The sequence below is a fragment of the Perkinsus marinus genome (assembly GCF_000006405.1).
Source record: "Perkinsus marinus ATCC 50983 genomic scaffold scf_1104296970664, whole genome shotgun sequence".
NCBI lineage: Eukaryota > Perkinsozoa > Perkinsida > Perkinsidae > Perkinsus > Perkinsus marinus.
In genome coordinates, this window is record NW_003202385.1 from 472,773 (window position 1) to 491,950 (window position 19,178).

Here is a 19,178-nt window from a genome sequence, read left to right on the forward strand (position 1 = left end):
GCCGACGCTCTAGTTCACCTCTCATTTCCATTAACACTCGTTCATATGCTGATTGTGATTTTTGCGTCATCAATGCATGAAAAACTGGTATAAAATAACCATTGACAATTGCCATGCAGCTCCACAATTGAGCCCAGTGCTCTGGGGTTGCGAAGAATGTGGCGTCGAAGATGAGTCCTTGTGCATAGGCCAAAATTTCGATATTCCGATCCGCCCCCCAGATCATGAGGGGATCTTGGTCATCCTTGAACAGAAGGTATCGGGGTGAGGGATCAGCGGAGTCACTCTTCAGAGTTTCCCTCTCAGCCTCACGAACAAAGTCTTCATAATACCCTTTCGGGTCACTTGTGAAATTACGCAACTTCGGATTGGGATTCTTCTCCCGCTCCAGCCTCGCTCGAACCGCGTTGAGATTAGTAAGGTCTCTCAACGTCTGCTGACTGCCATGTTGACTCGCTATGGTTGTGATAAGATCGCTCGTACTTTTCTGGCTAGCATTACCGACAACTTCGTGAACCCGCCGTTTGATACGCTTAGACTGCTCCGACCGAACGGTGCCATCACTCTTGCAATTAGGGGCGTGAGTAGGTAGCCTATCGAAGAAATACTTCCCATCATCCCGCCGGAGAGTTTTAGAGCGTGAACATCCACAGCATCGAAAGTTAACGTGTTTCTTGTCTTTGGATTCCCTGGTCCATCTGAACTGGAAGTGTGAAACCCATATGCTGAGCTTCCCCTTCTGGGTTGTGCAGAACCAAGATTCAGGAATTGCCAGACCATCGGACACCATCTGTTCAAGCACGTGAATACACATGCGCCCCCCGGAATATCGTATCTCATTGTTATTACTACATGCTGCCGATCAATTGATCGACAAGACACATTCTGCAATATACTGCCGAACATCCGCATCTCCAATAGAGAGTAATGTCGGAGGCGTCCACATCTTCCATGCACGAGATACATTTTATACTAGGTAATTCAGCAGTCCACTTGTAGATAGCGGTCCCAATACAACCATGAATGTCAGTATTACCGATGGGCACTTGTTCGCCCCCGAACTCGAAGGCCGCATTCAACTCCAATGAACCATATTCACACTTAATTACTTTTTCAACAACCCTCTCGGAATAGTCTTTACCCAGAGCAAATACGAACTTGGGAACCGTAACCGTGACGAAATCGAAGTCGCCAGGGTACCCCGTCACACCGCCTTGCAAACGACCCAATAAGTCTTCCTTCCTTGGTGAGCTAAGATGAGCACTGGAGTCCACAACATTGATTAGTTTCGACCGCAGTTTTTCCCAAATTCCCTGAGCACTGTAATGGACACCCCAAAGGCTTTGGACTGCTTCCTCCACTATCCCTGCAACTCTGCTTTCAACGGCCTCCAATATGACCAAAGCAGATGACGAGTCAATTTGAAAGTGTGGTTCCAACGCTAACCACATGAGAGGCTCGCGTCTCCAAGAGGCCAGACGCCCTCCAGCTTGCAAGTCAACTGTGCTCAAACCCAGCTTTCGCTTCAACAGCGCATTAATATCGTTCCTGACCACCTGAGAATACATCACAATTACTCAACCGCCCGAACTTATCGCAGCAAATCGCACTTTAGTCCTAGCCTCCGAGACCCGCGAGTTCATGAATCTCATCAAATCATAACCGGCGAAGTCGCCAACTTCCACCACCTCTCCCTCATATATGCCGAAATTACGCTTAACGTAACTGATAGATTTCAGAATACAAGGAGATGGATTGCACTAGTCACTACTTCACCATCCCCACCGACGTTTGTTGTTGCCCTGTATTATTCCACAACTGCTCGATGGCACCCCGAGAAGGTTACGGCTTGCAAGGTGATATGAGATCCTAAAAAATTTCTCCTAACAATCCAATTTAAGGTGCAACTTTATCAAACAAATAACAAGTAACAGCCAGCGTTACTTAGCAATATATACTTACATTCATGAGGCGCGCTGACTCTGTTCCGTTCGATATACACTTGATTTTAAGTTTTCGAAACGCGGGAATCAAGTGCTCAATAACTGTACTATTTCCTCGGAACCTTTTCCGTTGACGCTCGCAACGATGGCATACATAACGCTGCGATGAAGTAAAATCCACAGCCTCATCGGCACACCCTGCAATATGGATTCTCATACCACACGAGTCACAATCGGCCATCGCCCCAAAGTCGCTCCCGCGATTGCAAATATGACAGCAGATTGGTTTAGGTATAGGAACCAAATAACGCAAACTGATAATGAAAAAATTTCCCATTGGAAGACAAGCAAACAATGTTACGGCGAGTAATGTAAAACAATATGAGTGACGACTTCGCTCCGCCGTCAAACGATCAAAACGCCACGTTACTTATCGCGATTGCTGTTATGTATGAAAAGGGCAACGGACAAAAGAGCACTCGAAATACATAACCGCATACAAACTTTATACAAAACAGCATCTGCGATTTCATAATAACACATTTTTTGTAAATAAGAGCGCAGCCGCTCTTTTGACAGTGCGATTTATTTTTGTGCTGTAATGGTTACCTGCGACCTTTAGTTGTAGAATACCGCACTTCTGCGGTTCTGTACGTCAAACTACTATTACAGCACATCGCACTTTTTTCTGCTCTTTCTCGTGTGCTGTTTTCCATGGTAGCCATATGGATGACCGCTGGGTGCAATGGATGGAATGTGTTAGAGATACTAGCAGAACCCGTCGCTTCGCTCCGGGGTTCTCTAGCTCGCTGACGCTCGGGGGTGTAAGCGATATGTTAAGATACACCAGTTAAATTATGTCCTTGTTGCACTGAATCGAGAACGTAGACCTATGTGTCCTTGGAAGTCTCAGGCTGAGATGAAAAGATCAATGTTATACGGAGCGTGCCACTTTTTCAAGTAAGTCACGAGATTTTCGATTTCTTTTCCAACAAGGACAATTCCCTCTGAAATTGGAGCACTCGATACCCAGTCACATAGCGGATACCATATTAAGAGGAATAGGTGACACTCGTAACCGTAACGGTTAAACCATTCCATAGATATTCAGACAAGCGCCCATTCTGACCGCTCTCAACCGTGCCAGTTTCTTACGCAACAATCACCGTACTATGCCACGCTCCTTATTCATTCTCAAGCTAACACTTTCGGAGTAACTTGAGAACACGATTCTGCTAGCGGATCGTATGATAGCAAGGACACAACATAGAGTCGCTCAGAGCCGCCCGCTCTGGAGCACAATCTAATCATTAGATGTTACTAACATCATGTTAGTGTGGATGATATGAGATAGTAGCTAGCACATGGTGATTCACATGCGACTGTATGCTATACTGAACTCTGTCCAGTCATATGAACACACGATACAACAGAGTCGTCGAAAACTCAGCTTGATAGTACACTGCATTGAATAGATTGAAGCGAGTCGGGCAAACGATGATGGACTTAAGTACTTAATCGGGTAGTAGCAAGTCGAACTCCGGATACGAACTTCATAAACCGGATGGGTCTTCATGAATTGCAGATCAAGATGGCGAATCATTCCCTCATGCAGGCTCTACTGTATATCCATGTTGAGTTTAGCCTTTAAACTCATCTGACTTAGAGTCTCCAAGTTAGAGAACCCGTCGCTTCGCTCCAGAACTCTCAATCTCGTTTTTGCTCAGAGTAGAAGCAGACAGTGAGTGGAACCCTAAGGCCTATTTCACAAGAAACGCTCCTTAAGGTGCACCTTTAATTTAGGAGCAAGGGACAAGGAGACTTACACCTTACGCGAGGTGCTTTCACTATAGTTGCACCTCGTGCTCCGTACTGAGGTCCGCGAGGTGCATCTTCAGCTCAAGAGTATAGAGCATACCGGCGCGTATGAAAAAGTCGACGCAGTGCTCCGATGAAGCTCAAAAATAAGGTTATGGTCATTGAGTACAGCAAACTCAAAAACACTACCATCAACTCGCTCGAGAACAATCGGTCATCACCGTAAAACTCTAAAGCGCCAAGTCGAATATGCAATTGCAAGTCTAATTGCTTGGTTCAGGGACAGAACATCCGCGTACGAGTGTCTCGCCGCGAGACGCGTGGTCTGGCGGGGAAGAGCGGAGCGAACAACCGAGAATGGTAAGGCCGGTGCGATAAAGTGCCATAATGTACCACCGGAGCAGTTTCACGGCGCCAAGGAGGGGGCTTGAAATATCTCTTATGAAATAGCCTTACGTGGGGAGACTCTCCCTGCTCCTTGTAGGGTAAGGACTCCCTACTAAGGAGCCTTACGGTGAGGAGCCTAGTGACACCTTACCTCACTCCTACCCCGCAAATCGTAAGAATGTAAAAGTACCTTGCAACGAAACCGTAAGGTACCTCACAATTGTTGCTCCTTATGAGGGCTTGTGAAATAGCCTCCTAACGATGCGGGAAAATTATAGCGTTGTGTGTGTTCTCCTGAAGATCGGGAGTTAGGATCTGATGCGAGAGATATAGTGGCAGCAAGTAGTCTATTACAAAGAATTTCGTAAAACGATAAGGGATTACTTAAATAGGACTTTCATACTGCAGCGAGCATTCGCTGTAGAGCACACGTTGACTGGAGAGTATATTGCGTATGTGTGACATAAGAAGCGAGCCATGGAAACAGGTTTATAAGAATTCCTGAAAGGTATTGAAATCGCTATACTCCTACTGAGGTGCTAATCGTCTTTGAAACATCCCTTGTATCCCAAAGCCATAAGGTCCAGCAGGTAATGGACCTTAGCCGGTAGCTTAGCTACCTTAGCCGGCTACCTGCGGCTACCTTAGCAGGTAGCCGAGACACAGATATGGACTGCGACTTCACGAGAGAGTACCGAATCACATGATGAACATTTCACAATCATACGACCAAGAGAGTGAGGTTAAATATCTTCATTGAGATAGAAAAATCGTCAATCGCAAAAACGGTTGCAAGTGAACAGTATCGGCTTCGGGGTGAAACAGACGTATTATTCGAATCGAATAATTCGATGGATTTTACTACCCTCTCTTCTATTACCAATTGGTCTTGTGTTGTCAAGTGTTGACTGCCACTTGTAACCCACGCATATGGGAGGTTTGATTATATCGAATACGCGAATGACACACTCGGAATGAGGATTGTTGGGTGACAGTGTGGGTTGTATCATCCAAATCAGATGCATCACTATGTAGCAAATGATCATAAATTACATCGGCTGTGTCACGATTAGCGGCAATGTCTTGAGAGTGAAGAGTAGTTTTTGCGGATACCTAAGAATGGTGCATGACTGGAAACGGCACATGATCGACATCAGTAAGAGTCGGTGATAAGAATGAGTGAACCCTCACAAACGGATCGGCTGATGATCTGGAGGTACAACAGAGTCGTAGGACGTTCGTCACCACGTCGTTAGTATCGAATGGTAGGGTGATGATGCAGTTGATGCCATGAAAGGAGCGTTATTATGTAGAAAAGAGTGGCATGTGTAGATGCAAGTACCTCAGCAGTATCACGATCAGTAATTAACTCTTGAGGGTGAAAATTGAACACTACGTCATGAATACGAAAGTAGACGTAGAACACTTGACGGATGAAAGTAGATTGTAGGATAACCAAGTCGTTCGTAATGCCTACAATACAGGTGTTATTGAGTAAAGAAGGATAACATATGTAAATGTGAGTGCTTCAGCAGTAAAACGACGAAGCATAAAGTATTGCAGGTGCGAAGTACTCCGTATGGAAACCTCAGTGAATTGCATGGTTAGAAGCGGTCAAAGCTTGACATGTATAAACCCTACCAACACATCTGTTGGCAGTGGGAGAGAGGCGGTGGAGTTTTGAGAGAGAGAGAGAGAGTGATGTGACATAAAATATAGAAATTATACTTCACATCACAGACTGTGGACAGTGAATGTCGTGAATTTTTGGCACAGTGTACATCGGCGCATGTTCAATGTGGTAGAAATCTCCATGAAAACTGAACGTGCTAGTGAGAAAAAAGCGTATGACACAAAGCTATCGTATGGTAAAAGATTAATAAGTGTTTAGTAGGTATTAAGGGTGTAAAGCTGATCAGATAGAGAAAAGGCATTATTCTTGCTGTGAATAATTTCCTGTAACGTTTTAACACAAGGTACATCGGCGCATATCTATTAGGGTCGATCTTACGAATACGGCTACAGTAAGTGATACGGAAAAGGCAGTTCTTGATAGAATGGAAGTGTACCAGGTATACGGCGAACATGATATATGTAGGGGTGTTGACAGTGAGACACAATCTGGAAGGAACCGAAAACAGGCGCGGAAACGATTGTGAATTAATTACTCGGAGCAAATTTTTGTGACGGTTTAACACATCTAAATCGTTTTGATCGATCACGCTATGCAAGAGATACTGTGAATCATAGGGAGCTTCGTCGCACGACAAATGTAGTACTGGATAGTCTCAATGGCATGTAAGGTATCCAGAGAAAATCAGACGCGGATATGACAAACCAAGAACGGAGTCAACTTTTTGACGCACGATTTGTTCACTCCTATTAGTATATAGTAGAGATTAGAGCGCGCCAATGTATATGCGTACATATTATGTTGATCGATCATTACGAGTTAGCTATAGTCTTAAGGTTCCCCTTTTCCCATATATCGGTCCATACCGATCTGTCCTGTTCGTCAGTTGCGGGCTGGCCTTCTATCGTTAGTTCTCTACGTCTCCCTCAACAGAATGCATACCACTCGAGTTCAAACTATTCAAGTCATGGACATTTCCCATAGGGCATAGCTTGGAGCACTTACACTTGGCGAGCGTGCGGTCTTTGTCTACTCGAAGTACATACGCGCCTGAGAAAATATCACAGGGGCGCTGAGAGGCAAAATCAACAAACGCTTTCTCAGTTGGTCTGTCGCCGAGCAACTGCGGGCGCTTGGTATCCACCTAGAGCTGTGATACACTCCTCCAGAGTAATGGGAACTCAAAAGCTGACTCTAGGGCTCTTACGGCAGTCTACGTCACACTCAGTTTGCCTCTAAGAGTGTTCCATTATCCCAAATTCCCCCGTCACAGGCGGTATGGTGACAGCAGACGGTAACGGTGTTGAAAAAATCATATGGAGAAGACGTGCATGCTCTAGGTCGATCCCTCTGGCACTTCCTCGCTACGGGTGGTAGTAGTTGTGCGCATGCAGAATAAAACTGTGTGGTAAAGAATGCTCAGTGAAAAAGCTTCGCATATACTAATGTCAAGTAAAGTCCTCAGATTCGTTAGTATGTAAACCGTCGACTGAGCAAGGAGTTGAAAGCCCTCCCACTAGAAGAGAGCTCTGAGTGCTCACGGGCACACTGGACATAGTTCTGGGCCGAACTCTGCTTGTTCCCACATGGGTCCACTGAGGACAGAGTCTCCATTGTTCTATTGATCGTCAGTTTTGTGGTTCAACATTGGAAAGTTCCCTTAACGCCGTCATGATTCATGACTGACAATGTCCACTCTACTCACTTCATACCTTCTCAAATAGATTCAACCTGTTCAGCTACACTTCACTTGACTCGCCTGTTTCGGGTGATCGGATCGTTGATGATACTCTGCAGTATGAGGCGACGAACCCACTTCCAAGCAGTGTTGAGTTGGCTTCCCTCAGCCGCGCACAATTTGCATACCTTCCTACACTACTTGCAAGTTGACTTTTTCATAGATCTCGATCTCCCATTCCCGTGTATAGATAATCCCGACATGCGATTGGAGACTAGAATGACGATTGTTGGGAGTGGTCACGGTTTACCGTCTTCCGGGCTTGACCGTCAATCAATAGACGGCGTCAAGTATCGTCGACGATTTCCGCGTGAGTGACGCCCTCAATGTACGCGTGCACACTTCGTCTCTGGGACGATGCGTTCCAAGCAGCACGTGCCTTCCAAGCGCCTTCAAAGCCGCGGCTTGAGTAGTTACGGGTCTTATGCTCTTTGTTGCAGATCTGTGTACTCACATGGCCAGGGATCTCGTCATGCAGTGGATCCCACAATCTGCTACCTACGATGCCAAGGAGGCTTCCTCGAACGACAAAGGTGCACCACGGGCCAGGCCTTCGTCATCATCAGCGGCAAACACCAAGGAACAGTCTTATAAGACCAAACTTTGTGTATTTTATGCTCTTCAGGGGTATTGCATTCATGGTGACAACTGCACTTATGCCCACGGTATAGATGACTTGGTATCGCCTGCCGCGTTGCTCACCTCTCCTCCTCCCATCATTGATGCCTCTCGAAACGCCGCATCGAGAGCGAGTCAGTCTGCTGTCCCCGTAGTAGCGTTCCCTGCAGCACTCGATCGGGGTGGCCTTCATGAGACGCAGGAGCCGTATGAAGGAATAGAGTCTTCTCGGCGGTGGTCGTCCCGGTCGGTCGTCGTCTCTGCGGAATCCGGCCGTGAAGGACGAACAAGACCCCTGAAGTATCCGGAATCGGAGCCCTCTATTGGAAGACGATGGACTACCTCGAACATCAGAGGCTCCGCACCTCCTGACCTTTTGTTCAATGAGCCCTACTCCGGTTTTGTAGAGGAGAGCTTCCTTCCCAGCGCATCGGCCCTTCCCACAAGCCATATTGAGCTCAACAACGGCAGTTGTTCGTTTGAACAGTCTCCTGAGGAGTCGTCTGGGAGCCGTGGTGATGATCATGATCATGCTCAGCTTTCCCAAAGCGGAAATGTTCCACCACAGCTCTTACTCGAAGTTCTAGACGTGCTCCGTGGATACTCTACACCTGATTGAATTCTACTAATGGTCAGGCAACCATAGCTCTGAGTGTTATATTGCTATTGCTATGCTAGTGATGGTTGTTTAGCTGCGATTCCTGCGCTATCGCAACCTGCACTATTGCTACTTTTCGTTCGAACTTGGCGATCTATTTGATTTTTTTCCAGCTGTGTAGTGTGGATCATTTGTTGACATTCCTACCCATTCTTACCCATCAGGCCTCCACGATCACAGTGACTGCTTTCAAAGGCTTGATTCACTCCCGCTGTGTTCTCTCCGCATGTAACATTTGCTGTCCGAGTGAGGTCACCAATTTGAAAATTCTTGTTCTTCTTTTTTGGAGCTGGGATGAGGATGATGATGCTCAGCTTTCCCAAAGTGGAACTGCTACACCACAGCTCTTACTCGAAGTTCTAGATTCGCTCTGTGGGTACTCTACACCTGGTTAAATTCTACTAACCGTCAGGCAACCATAGCTCTGAGTGGTGTTTTACTATTACTATACTAGTGGAGGTTGTTTAGCTGCGATTGCTGCGCTTATCGCAACCTGCACTATTGCTACTATTTGTTTGGACTTGACGAGCTATTTGATTTTTTTCGTGGCTGTGTAGTCTGAATCGTTTGTCGACTCCTACCCATTAAGCCTCCAGCATTACAGTGATGGCTTCCCAAGGCTTGATGCACTCTCCTCCGTTCTCTTCGCATGTGACATTTGCTGTCCGAGTGAGGCCACCGGAAAATCTAGTTCATCTTTCTTACGCGAAACTTCGTCTATTATTTGTCTTCTATGCAAAGGCTTCCTCTCGATAACCACATCACATCGTGAGCTGTGTCTTTTAGTTCGTCCGGCTACACCAGGCTAGAGTTGGTGATTCTTACTATCGGTATGGAGAGACGTCCTATTCGATGCTGCGGTATCGTTTACTTTTTATCCCGATAGTAAATTTCGCGATCCTTGTCTCCACGCAATGTCGTCGGAGACTTCGTCGGTACTCGTGGCGTGCTGTATAGCAAGAGTCGAGAAATTCTACTATCAACTATCCGGACAACGACAGACTTTTCTATGCTCACTGAGGGTTGTCTTATAGATTTTGATTCAGGGATGATGATCACCTTCAGTGACGCTCATTCCTCATCAATGGCCACTTCTCGAACCTCGAGCCTGGAACACTGTACTACAGTGTTCCACAGTACTACAGTGACTACAGTGACTGTAGTCGTCCCAGCTTTGTTCACGACATTGAAGGTAAGTTTGTGAGACTAAAATCTGCAACAGGAAGCTCATGGCCGAAGAGCAGCTGTCATTCACTGCTCCCGCAACCGTGGTTTCGCCATTGGTTATTGGTGTAGTGTGCACACTTTCTTGGAGGTCGGGCAAATAGGAGTTCGTTTCTGTACGACTAGCATCGTGAGTCACGATGGCCACGATTCGTGACCACTACAACTCTATTCATCAGGGCGTGAATCTAACCCGGTCATTGCGGTTTCGGACCTATTCCTCCGTCGACAGAACTTCTGTTACACAAGCGTTCAATTCCGCTGCCTGATCCTTGGTGGCCCCTTTCTTGCCCACGATGTTGCCGACCAGGAGTCATGTCGTCTGGCCCATGTGTGAATCTCTATTCACGTGGCTCGCATTCACGTGGCTCGCAAATACGCAGGCTCGTATTTTATGTCAAATTCTATCCCAGAGCTCACTAGTCTGAATCTATGATCGAAATTATACATCTGACATATGACGTTATACTCAGGCGTGATTTCCTGGCTGATCCTGCACCTGCATCAACCGACCAGGCTCCGCGTGCAACATCACGATATTTGGCTCTTGATTCTGGATCGAATTCGTGATTCGGGCGTAGATCCTAGGTTCGAATCTCAGGCAAGGCTTTTTGCGCAAATGCTACTCAGGTCAGCACATGCTTGAATCATGAGTCAAAGCTTGAGTATGATCGCTACAGGAGTCCTATAACAGAACTGAGCAGAAAATTCTACGACGCGCGGTTTCGATCTTTGGGGATATTGAGGATTGACGAGCCCGGTCTTGCTTTGTTCGTGCGTGCAGTCCTGTGTACGTGCGTGCCCCGCAATTGATGGTGTTTTTTCCCTGAGCCATTATATTAAATGACATTGATACGCTCAATCTCAGTTTCACAACCGTAAACTTGTCTACTCGTTGTTAATATGGCGACACCTGAGGAGCTCGCTGAGCTCTCTGAAGCCCGTAGAGAGTTGGCCGCTACGCGCCGTTCCCTCCGGGATACTCGCGAGGCTCTCAACAACATCATCTCCGACGAGAAGGATGATACTCAGCAGCTTATGAGCGACCTCGCGTCCAAGGAGGCCAGTAATCTTTCTAAGATAGGTAGCCTCGAGGCCCGTATTGCTGAACTTGAGGCCCTGGCTGACCGATCCGTCAGCGAGATATCACGGAAGGAAGGTTTCAGTCGACTCTCTCCACGGTCCGAGGAGGAGGAGCATGAGGTGTATACCACTCCGAAGTCACGCTCCTCACGATGCCCGGCAGCGACAGTGACTAAGTTATGTCTGCCTCAACTCTGTGAAGCAACAGATCTCCAATCGCACTATCATGCTATTGAACACACCTTCGTTGAAGCAGGAGCCGCTGAGTATCACCAGCAAGGACATTTGCTAGTGCACGAGGAGGTCAAAGTATCTGTCATGACCAAATTCCTTTCCTCTCTGAGTAATGTCCGACCGGTCCATAAGAAGGCCACTGTAGCGTCACGTACCCACTCACAGGATTGGAATTTGGTCCGCAATGTCCTTCTGACGAGGTATTGCCGCAGATCAGTGTTGAAGGAGACCTACGAGGAGAAGTTTACGCATCTCACATTTACAGGGGTTAAGCAGATCGAGGATTTCCTGGAGTCCGCCGCCGATATCTACCATCTATTCACAGATGTCTACCCGAACGACGTGTCGGAGCGACGTTCATTGACAAGACAAGTTCTGGCGAAGTTCCCACAGCATATCATTGAGAAGGTTATGGAGAGAATTTGCCAGCTGTCGGGGTTAGCCTCTGTCGATGAGGACTGGGAGACGGCGGTGCCATTCGATGAGGCATCAGACGGAGTGCGAAGTGTTTGTGAGGCAATCCGATGGGTATGCCGAACAAAGGACCAAGCCTCAATAATGAAACCGACGAAAGGGGTCGATAGTGTTCACGCCGCCATGTACGACGACACCTGCGAAGAGAGTTTATCCTCGAAGCCGGCAAGCAAACAGGATTCTGCTGCCTCAGTGGATAAGGTTAACTCCGGATCGGGATCTCGCTCAGTAACCCCCAAGCAGTGGTGTGAACGATATAAGCCTGACCAATTGATCAAGGTCATTGGACTGTGGGGTGACGATCTGCAGAAGGCCATTCCTGAAATGGAGAGCAACTTCCCTTTGAAGGGAAAAGGACGTCGTAATCCGTTCTTCCGAATAGTTGCTCTCAAGGCTGGCACTGATAGGGATGCCGTTATCTCTCGACTGACGAAGAACAGCATCCGTTCTGACCGGTTTGCCCCTTTCTCATGAGTCCTGAGCAGGACTTGAAACTGCTTCCTATCACTCGTGATAGGGCTTCGGTACCATCTGCTTACTGGTTATGTTGTCGTCTTGCTACTACCCCCACTTGTATGAGTTGGATAGATGCCCGGTTATTATTAGACACCGGGGCTGGTCTTGATTTTTTATTGTACGATGACTCTTTCCCTTTAAAATCATTCCCAATTGAGACGTGTAGTTTCCAAGTGAAGCTTGCTGACTCGTCCAGTCGAAAAGTGAGTCGCAAAGTGAAGTTCCCAATGCAGCTCCGGGAACAGCAGGGATGGGGAACTACTCGTGACAGATATTTGTACCTGCTACCTCAAGTATCACGGGGCCCCTTATCTGATTGCCCAGTGATTATCGCGGGTCGAGTCTTTTTGCGTGATTATAAAATATCGATTGACTCAGGCGAGAGCCGAGTGACGCTCGCTGGTAATGATCTGCCCCTTGTCCGATTCCCGCAAGAATCGGTGCCTACCGTTGCTCGATGCTCAGTGACCGAAGAGTCTAATATATGTATTCTTGATCCCAGTCTAGGGGATGGGAAATGGGACGACGAAGCTGCTGGCTGCCTGCTGACGACTATGATTGAGGGCCGACAGGATGCAGACACATCCTATGAACGACTTCCCCTCCCGCCCTCATCATCTGAGGAGATGGACATTCCTTTCGACACGGTACCACCAATCTCAACTGACCTGCTTGACCGATTGGTCAGCCAAGGGTGGTGGCCAATGCGGAAGTGTCAACACTGGTTTGCTCGTCTACGGAAGCTCCGTGCTGATGAAATACGTGACGACTCCCGACAGACTCACGTGTTTGAGCTTAGATGTGATTCCTTGGGCGAGGCGAGTCATGTACAAATTCCAACGGCTGTCCGTCGAATTGCGGAACGCGCATACGAACGATTAACCCTCGAGAAGCAGAAGACCTTTGACGAGCTAGTCCGAGGATATGAAGAGAGAGGATGGTGGATAAAGAGATCTGAGGAAGAGATTCACACACTCTCCAAGACCACCCACATTCTCCCTCCATCGGTTGTATTCATGATCCCAGGAGCTCTCAAGCGACGAGATAGACTTGTCGTCGATCTGCGACGGGCCAATCGTCGTTTCACAAGAGGGTCCAGTTCCTCGGTCACGGTTTCTATCTGCATAGCGGTGACTCGTCTGTATGGATCGGGAGTCATGTGGGTCATGGATTGTTCACGCGCGTTCTATAAATTGCGCTGGTTGGGCCTACTTGCCTTGTTGGTGGTACGTTCATCGCTGTACACGAGCAACCGCTGTGTCTTCGGCGTCACCACTGGTCCTGGAAGTTTGGGGCATACTCTGGGAGACCTGATAGCAGCATTCAGAGCTCTCTGTGCAATGTTGCTTCTTTGTTTCCTATTACTCTGCTTCGTTGATGACATTCTATGTGCGGGAGTGGACGGTGCTTCAGCAGTATGTTGGTTGATATATACACTACAGAGATGCGCCTTCGGGGTATCTCGGAAGAAATTCCAAGCGATCGCCATCAGGTCATCAAGGAGTCATGTTGCCGATATCCTAGAGCGGATGAACCTACCGACTTCCCTCTTCGTATGGTCGGATTCCGCCGACTTACTGGGATGCACAATGACTTACGATGAGAGTGGACCGACGCCTCTTCTTCGCGTCGATTGCAACCGAGGTGATCGGCTCCAGTTGGCTCGGCAGCAGGCCACATCAGTGTTACAAGTGTTGGATGGTAACGTCACGACGACGGTGACTAAGGCTTTTATCTTCTCTCTCGGCGGGAACCTAGCATATGACTGTGCTGGTTGCCACCCAATCGACCGGGTGCTAGCGGATACTATCCGAAGCTGGTTTGCCCACACCTTTGCGAAGGTCGATTGGAGAAGCTCGTGCGATTTTTCCAAACTATCTGATCTACAGAGGTCTGTTGCTCGGTCGCTGATGAACTGGATTTTAGAGAGAACGGCGACGATCACTCCGTGCTTACATGACACTCCACTTCGAGAAAGCGCTGATCCTTTACATATCGAAGTCGCGGCCGATGCCTCTAACATTGGAGCAGGGTACACTGTATCGATAGTGCACCCAAATGGTGATAGTGGAGCCACTCGATATCTTCTTGCATCTGGGGCTTGGAGATTCACTCTCGCTCAGCAACATTATCATTCAAATCGCCGTGAATTATCCGTTTGTTGTCGAGCGGTGCAGTGCGCTATTGATATTGTGGCTCACTTAGCGACGACACTGTCAGGAACCTTACCTTCGATTACCTTGACCGTAAGATCGGATAATAAACCGACGGTGCAGTGGATCAACGGTCATGGGGGTGTGTCTAGATCATCACTAGAGCGGAGGGCAGTGTTGCGAACCCTCAACGCCCTCCGGGATGAGCTCGACTACCTGAAGACCTTGGGGGCCGGAACAGTGGTGGTGAAACACATCGAGGGTAAGTCGAACACCATGCCGGATATGCTCTCGCGACTCTTCGAGAGAGAGGTCCACCTAGAATCAGGCCAACGGATGAAGCTGGTCGATGCTCTCCATGGTGGTCCTGGTAACACTGGTGACTTCCCCGAGATCTTCTCAGAGCCGGAAGCTGAAGGAGTAGGCCTGTCTTGGATCATGAGATCTGAGGGGGCGGAGCTGATGGATGAAGATGCTCATGATGTGGACATTTACACTCTTTTGAGTGCTATGCCTTCTACAGAGAGTTTCCTTGCCTGTTGTGCAGCCGATTCCGCTGCCGATGAACAACAGCCGAAGCCATTTATCGAGACTCTATGTGGTTGCAATTGGGATGTGAATGGCGTCCTTACCGATTTCCTCTTCCTGCACAGAGTTTTCAATGCTCTGAGGCCGTCTGCGAAGAGAGTTGAGGATGTCCGACTCGAGGCCGATAATGTCAACTACCTTGTGAGATCTCTGCAGCAGCAGATGAAGCCTCCTTTTCTGTCGTGTGCCGGCCCGTACGTACACGATGAGACCGCAGGGGTGTATTGTTTCCGAAACGGCTCTGCAGACGGTGGTTGTACCTACTTGCCTGTTATCCCGAAGGATGAGTGTTGTCGTGCGTTTCGAGCAAAGATCTGTCTCGACTCGCACCGGCTGAGCAAACACGGAAATGTCCGCTCGACTGTGGCATCTGTGTATGATCGGTTCTACTTGCCTCGCCTACGTATGGATGTTCGCGCCTTGGTAAAGCACTGTTTCGTTTGTCAGCTCATCCGAGCTCGTCGTACGTGGACTCAGCCACCGGGTGCTGGACCTCATCGCACCCAAGCCACAGCGTGGGAACCGTACCACGATGTGTTCGTCGACGTCCTGAGCCTTGGAGATATCAAAGGTTGGTCCGGGACGACCAAGGTGCTTACCGTCTACTGTCTCCATACCTTCCACTCCACTTGGGTTCCGACTGGCGAGACCACGATAGACGTCTTGAATTCTCTCGTCCGAGTGCAGACTGAACAAGGCGGGTTGAGAAGATTGTGGTGTGATAATGCTGCTTACTTCCGCAGTGCACGTTTCCCCAAAGAGGTTTCTCGCCTGTTGAATGGGACGGTTTCATTGCTGCCAGTGCGATCTCCATGGCGTAGTGGTGGCGGTGAACGTGCTCATGGTATTGGCATAAAGATCGCAAAGACGCTTCTGAGGAGCCAAGCGGGATTTGTGGGACGACGACGTCCGCGACGCAAGGACGATGTCGATTTGGAGAGTATCTGCAGGGAGGTAACGTTCCTGATGAATACTCGTCCGTTGGATTATGCTAACTCTGACGAGCCATCTGGCGAGTTTGTCGTGGTTACGCCTGATCAATTGGCTCGTGGATTTACTCGTAAGCGAGGTTGCGTCCTCGCTGGTGGCTCTTCTACTCTTCCTATTTCTCACCGCGTTAGAGCAGTGCGGTGTTATTTCCTGAATGAGATGTTCCGCGACATGAGGATGGCTGTCGCTCGCTCTATGGGGTACCAGAGCTTGAAGAACAAGATCCTGAAGCCTACGATTGGTGACCCAGTGCTGATCTACCATCCGGAAAAGAAGCTGAGCCCCGGATACCGTTTGGGTCATGTGAAGGATCTGCTAGATGAAGGTAGAAGGATCCGTATTGTCTTAACTGACGGTAGCGTTGTTGATCATCATCACTATAATGTTGTGCCGATTCTGCATCACCCTCAATTGTCGGGGCAGAGGGGGCGTATTGAGGATTGACGAGCCCGGTCTTGCTTTGTTCGTGCGTGCAGTCCTGTGTACGTGCGTGCCCCGCAATTGATGGTGTTTTTTCCCTGAGCCATTATATTAAATGACATTGATACGCTCAATCTCAGTTTCACAACCGTAAACTTGTCTACTCGTTGTTAATAGGACCTCATTCCGCGCACAATTTTTTGTTCAACGGGAATATGTAGAATAAAATATATTTGTCGGGAAAATTGGGTAATACTACTACTTCTGTAAACTACGGGCTTTGATAGCTGCCGTATTATGAAACTCTCATGATGAAAGCGTTACATTTGGAGGATCAGGGACCGCTTTATGAGCCAGGATTATGGCTAAAAATGTATTGAGATTGTGAGATATTACTACTAAAACGACACCAATTCCAAGTACGATGGGTGTGTTCGGATAGTGTAAAGTCCGAAATGTTTCCAACTTACTCGAGCTGATGTATCAGCATCATCTTCGTGTGCCGGTGCGAAATGCCCCTGTTACAAAATGAGCGAGTCTGTGGTGACGATTCGGCCTAATTCATGAGTCTGAATTGAACAGTATGATTACGGCTCTGCATCTGCACTAACATATGATGTAGTTATTTGCATCAGTAGCACGAGCTGCATCAGGGATATTACTCAACAATCAGAGTAAATTCTCAGGAATCACTTCAAGTACTCAAAGCACGAAATCATAGCTCAAGCATCTGAGAAAACTCAAAGTCAGGGATTCAGTATCACTAATCGTGATCAGGGTTGGTTTGCATCATGCATCACGGATCAGCATCAATGGGCGAGTCGCATCAGCAACCAGTATTCTAGCTCAATACTCTGGAAGCTTGCTCAATACTCAAGGATCTTGCATCTTAGTAACATGATCTTATTCTGGAACTATGCATCCGGCTCACTTACGAGCGTCTTAGGTTGTTTATTCTCACGCACCGGGATCATAGGGTGATTTCACTTTGTGTGAAATTCACTAGAAAATATGACTCTTGCATCGTGATACGCATATGGCCCCAGCTGTGCACACCTATCCTTAGAAATAGCCATAATTAGCAAACGACAGTCAGATACTGTCCCTCAACATGCGCTTACAAACTTCACTGAGAGAAACCAATCCCTCTGCATACGGAAGATGTTCCGACGTTCGTGACAAACGGGCTAGGCCTTCATCTGGGCATCCACAGGTTGTGTAATTTGGAAAAGGGAAGGAGCTGAATCGTCCGAGAGGAGGAGATTGTTTGAGACCTGTACTGATTCGGCATGACCCGCCTGTAGAGTTTATCTCCCGGAGTCGAGCCACATCCAAGGTGTATCGCTCATTTAGTTGCGGAGGAATGAGTTTCCGTGGTTAGCTCAGCCGGCAGAGACATTTCTGTAGATTGGCGCCGCGAGTTAAACTATCGTTACACACGATTGCACTCTTTCCCGCCGTCGATATCCCGGGCGGACAAATATCTCATGAAAGGGCAGAAACGCCAACGTCCAAGGCACTAGTATCGGCAAGCCCAGACATCGACGGCTTCCTTATTCACTATGTTGACCTTGAGACTCATTTCTTGTTAATCGACTATACATATAGAAAACATTCCAGGTCTGTTATCTAAGCATGTTGGGTAGTTGGTTCGGTGAAAGACGTTAGCTATTTGTCAAGGCAGCTAGCTAACACATGGTTAGGAGCATCGAGTAATAACTAACATGCTGAAGGACCATCAACCTGTCTCTCTGGTTGCCCTGCTGACAGCTGCTCTCGAGCAGCAGCGATGACAGCAGGCCCTGATGATCAGGACTTGATAACCGAATTACAAGTTATAGAATGCAGTTGTCAGCGATGGTCTATCTTTCCGAACCGCCCATGTTGGCCGCGGTATTACCATGCTAGTTGTGCACATGCTGCACCTACTAAGCAATGGTCTGTCGCTATAGTATAGCTATAGTATAGCGGCTATACATCTCCGCGGGGCAACATAGGCCTCCTAGATAACATGGGAAGAGGAGGGTTGGGTAAAATCGTGGAGGCACTCAGGTATGGTCCTCATATGTACTACCCATCCGTTGCAATATGTTCTACCCATCCGTTGCAATCGCGCGCGCCTCACTTCAACCTCGCCCAACAAATTGACCTTCATTCAATCATTACAGCTCATGAATGTCCACTCAGCTCTTTGATTGATCGCTTTGTTCGCCTCGGTAGCTCAGTCGGCAGAGCGCGTGCCTTTTAAGCCCGTGGCCGCGGGTTCGAGCCCCGCCCGAGGTGTATAGTTAATCAGGGTCGTGATGCATCTATTGGTAAGTGCGTCTCGTATCGTTCACATTATACAGCTCATGAATGTCCACTCAGCTCTTTGATTGATCGCTCCGGGCGCTTCGGTAGCTCAGTCGGCAGAGCGCGTGCCTTTTAAGCCCGTGGCCGCGGGTTCGAGCCCCGCCCGAGGTGTATAGTTAATCAGGGTCGTGATGCATCTATTGGTAAGTGCGTCTCGTATCGTTCACATTATACAGCTCATGAATGTCCACTCAGCTCTTTGATTGATCGCTCCGGGCGCCTCGGTAGCTCAGTCGGCAGAGCGCGTGCCTTTTAAGCCCGTGGCCGCGGGTTCGAGCCCCGCCCGAGGTGTATAGTTAATCAGGGTCGTGATGCATCTATTGGTAAGTGCGTCTTGTATCGTTCACAT

At 48.2% G+C, this 19,178-nt stretch overlaps 2 protein-coding genes and 3 non-coding genes across 5 annotated transcripts; all 5 read left to right on the forward strand.

The window, feature by feature from the left end:
• Positions 1-10,922: 10,922 nt before the first annotated feature.
• Positions 10,923-12,284, forward strand: Pmar_PMAR017190 (hypothetical protein; the record flags this gene model as incomplete). Its single annotated transcript, XM_002767567.1, has 1 exon — positions 10,923-12,284. The coding sequence occupies one exon, from the start codon at positions 10,923-10,925 to the stop codon at positions 12,282-12,284; it is 1,362 nt and encodes a 453-aa protein (XP_002767613.1).
• A 2,471-nt stretch (positions 12,285-14,755) lies between these two features.
• On the forward strand, positions 14,756-16,591 carry Pmar_PMAR017191 (hypothetical protein; the record flags this gene model as incomplete). The annotated part of the gene is made up of 1 exon (XM_002767568.1): positions 14,756-16,591. The coding sequence occupies one exon, from the start codon at positions 14,756-14,758 to the stop codon at positions 16,499-16,501; it is 1,746 nt and encodes a 581-aa protein (XP_002767614.1). The 3' UTR covers positions 16,502-16,591.
• Positions 16,592-18,687: 2,096 nt separating this feature from the next.
• Pmar_PMAR017192 lies at positions 18,688-18,760 on the forward strand. Its single transcript has one exon. It is a non-coding gene; the product is annotated as a tRNA-Lys (tRNA).
• Positions 18,761-18,867: 107 nt separating this feature from the next.
• On the forward strand, positions 18,868-18,940 carry Pmar_PMAR017193. Its single transcript has one exon. It is a non-coding gene; the product is annotated as a tRNA-Lys (tRNA).
• Positions 18,941-19,047: 107 nt separating this feature from the next.
• Pmar_PMAR017194 lies at positions 19,048-19,120 on the forward strand. The gene has a single exon. It is a non-coding gene; the product is annotated as a tRNA-Lys (tRNA).
• The last annotated feature ends 58 nt before the right edge of the window (positions 19,121-19,178 follow it).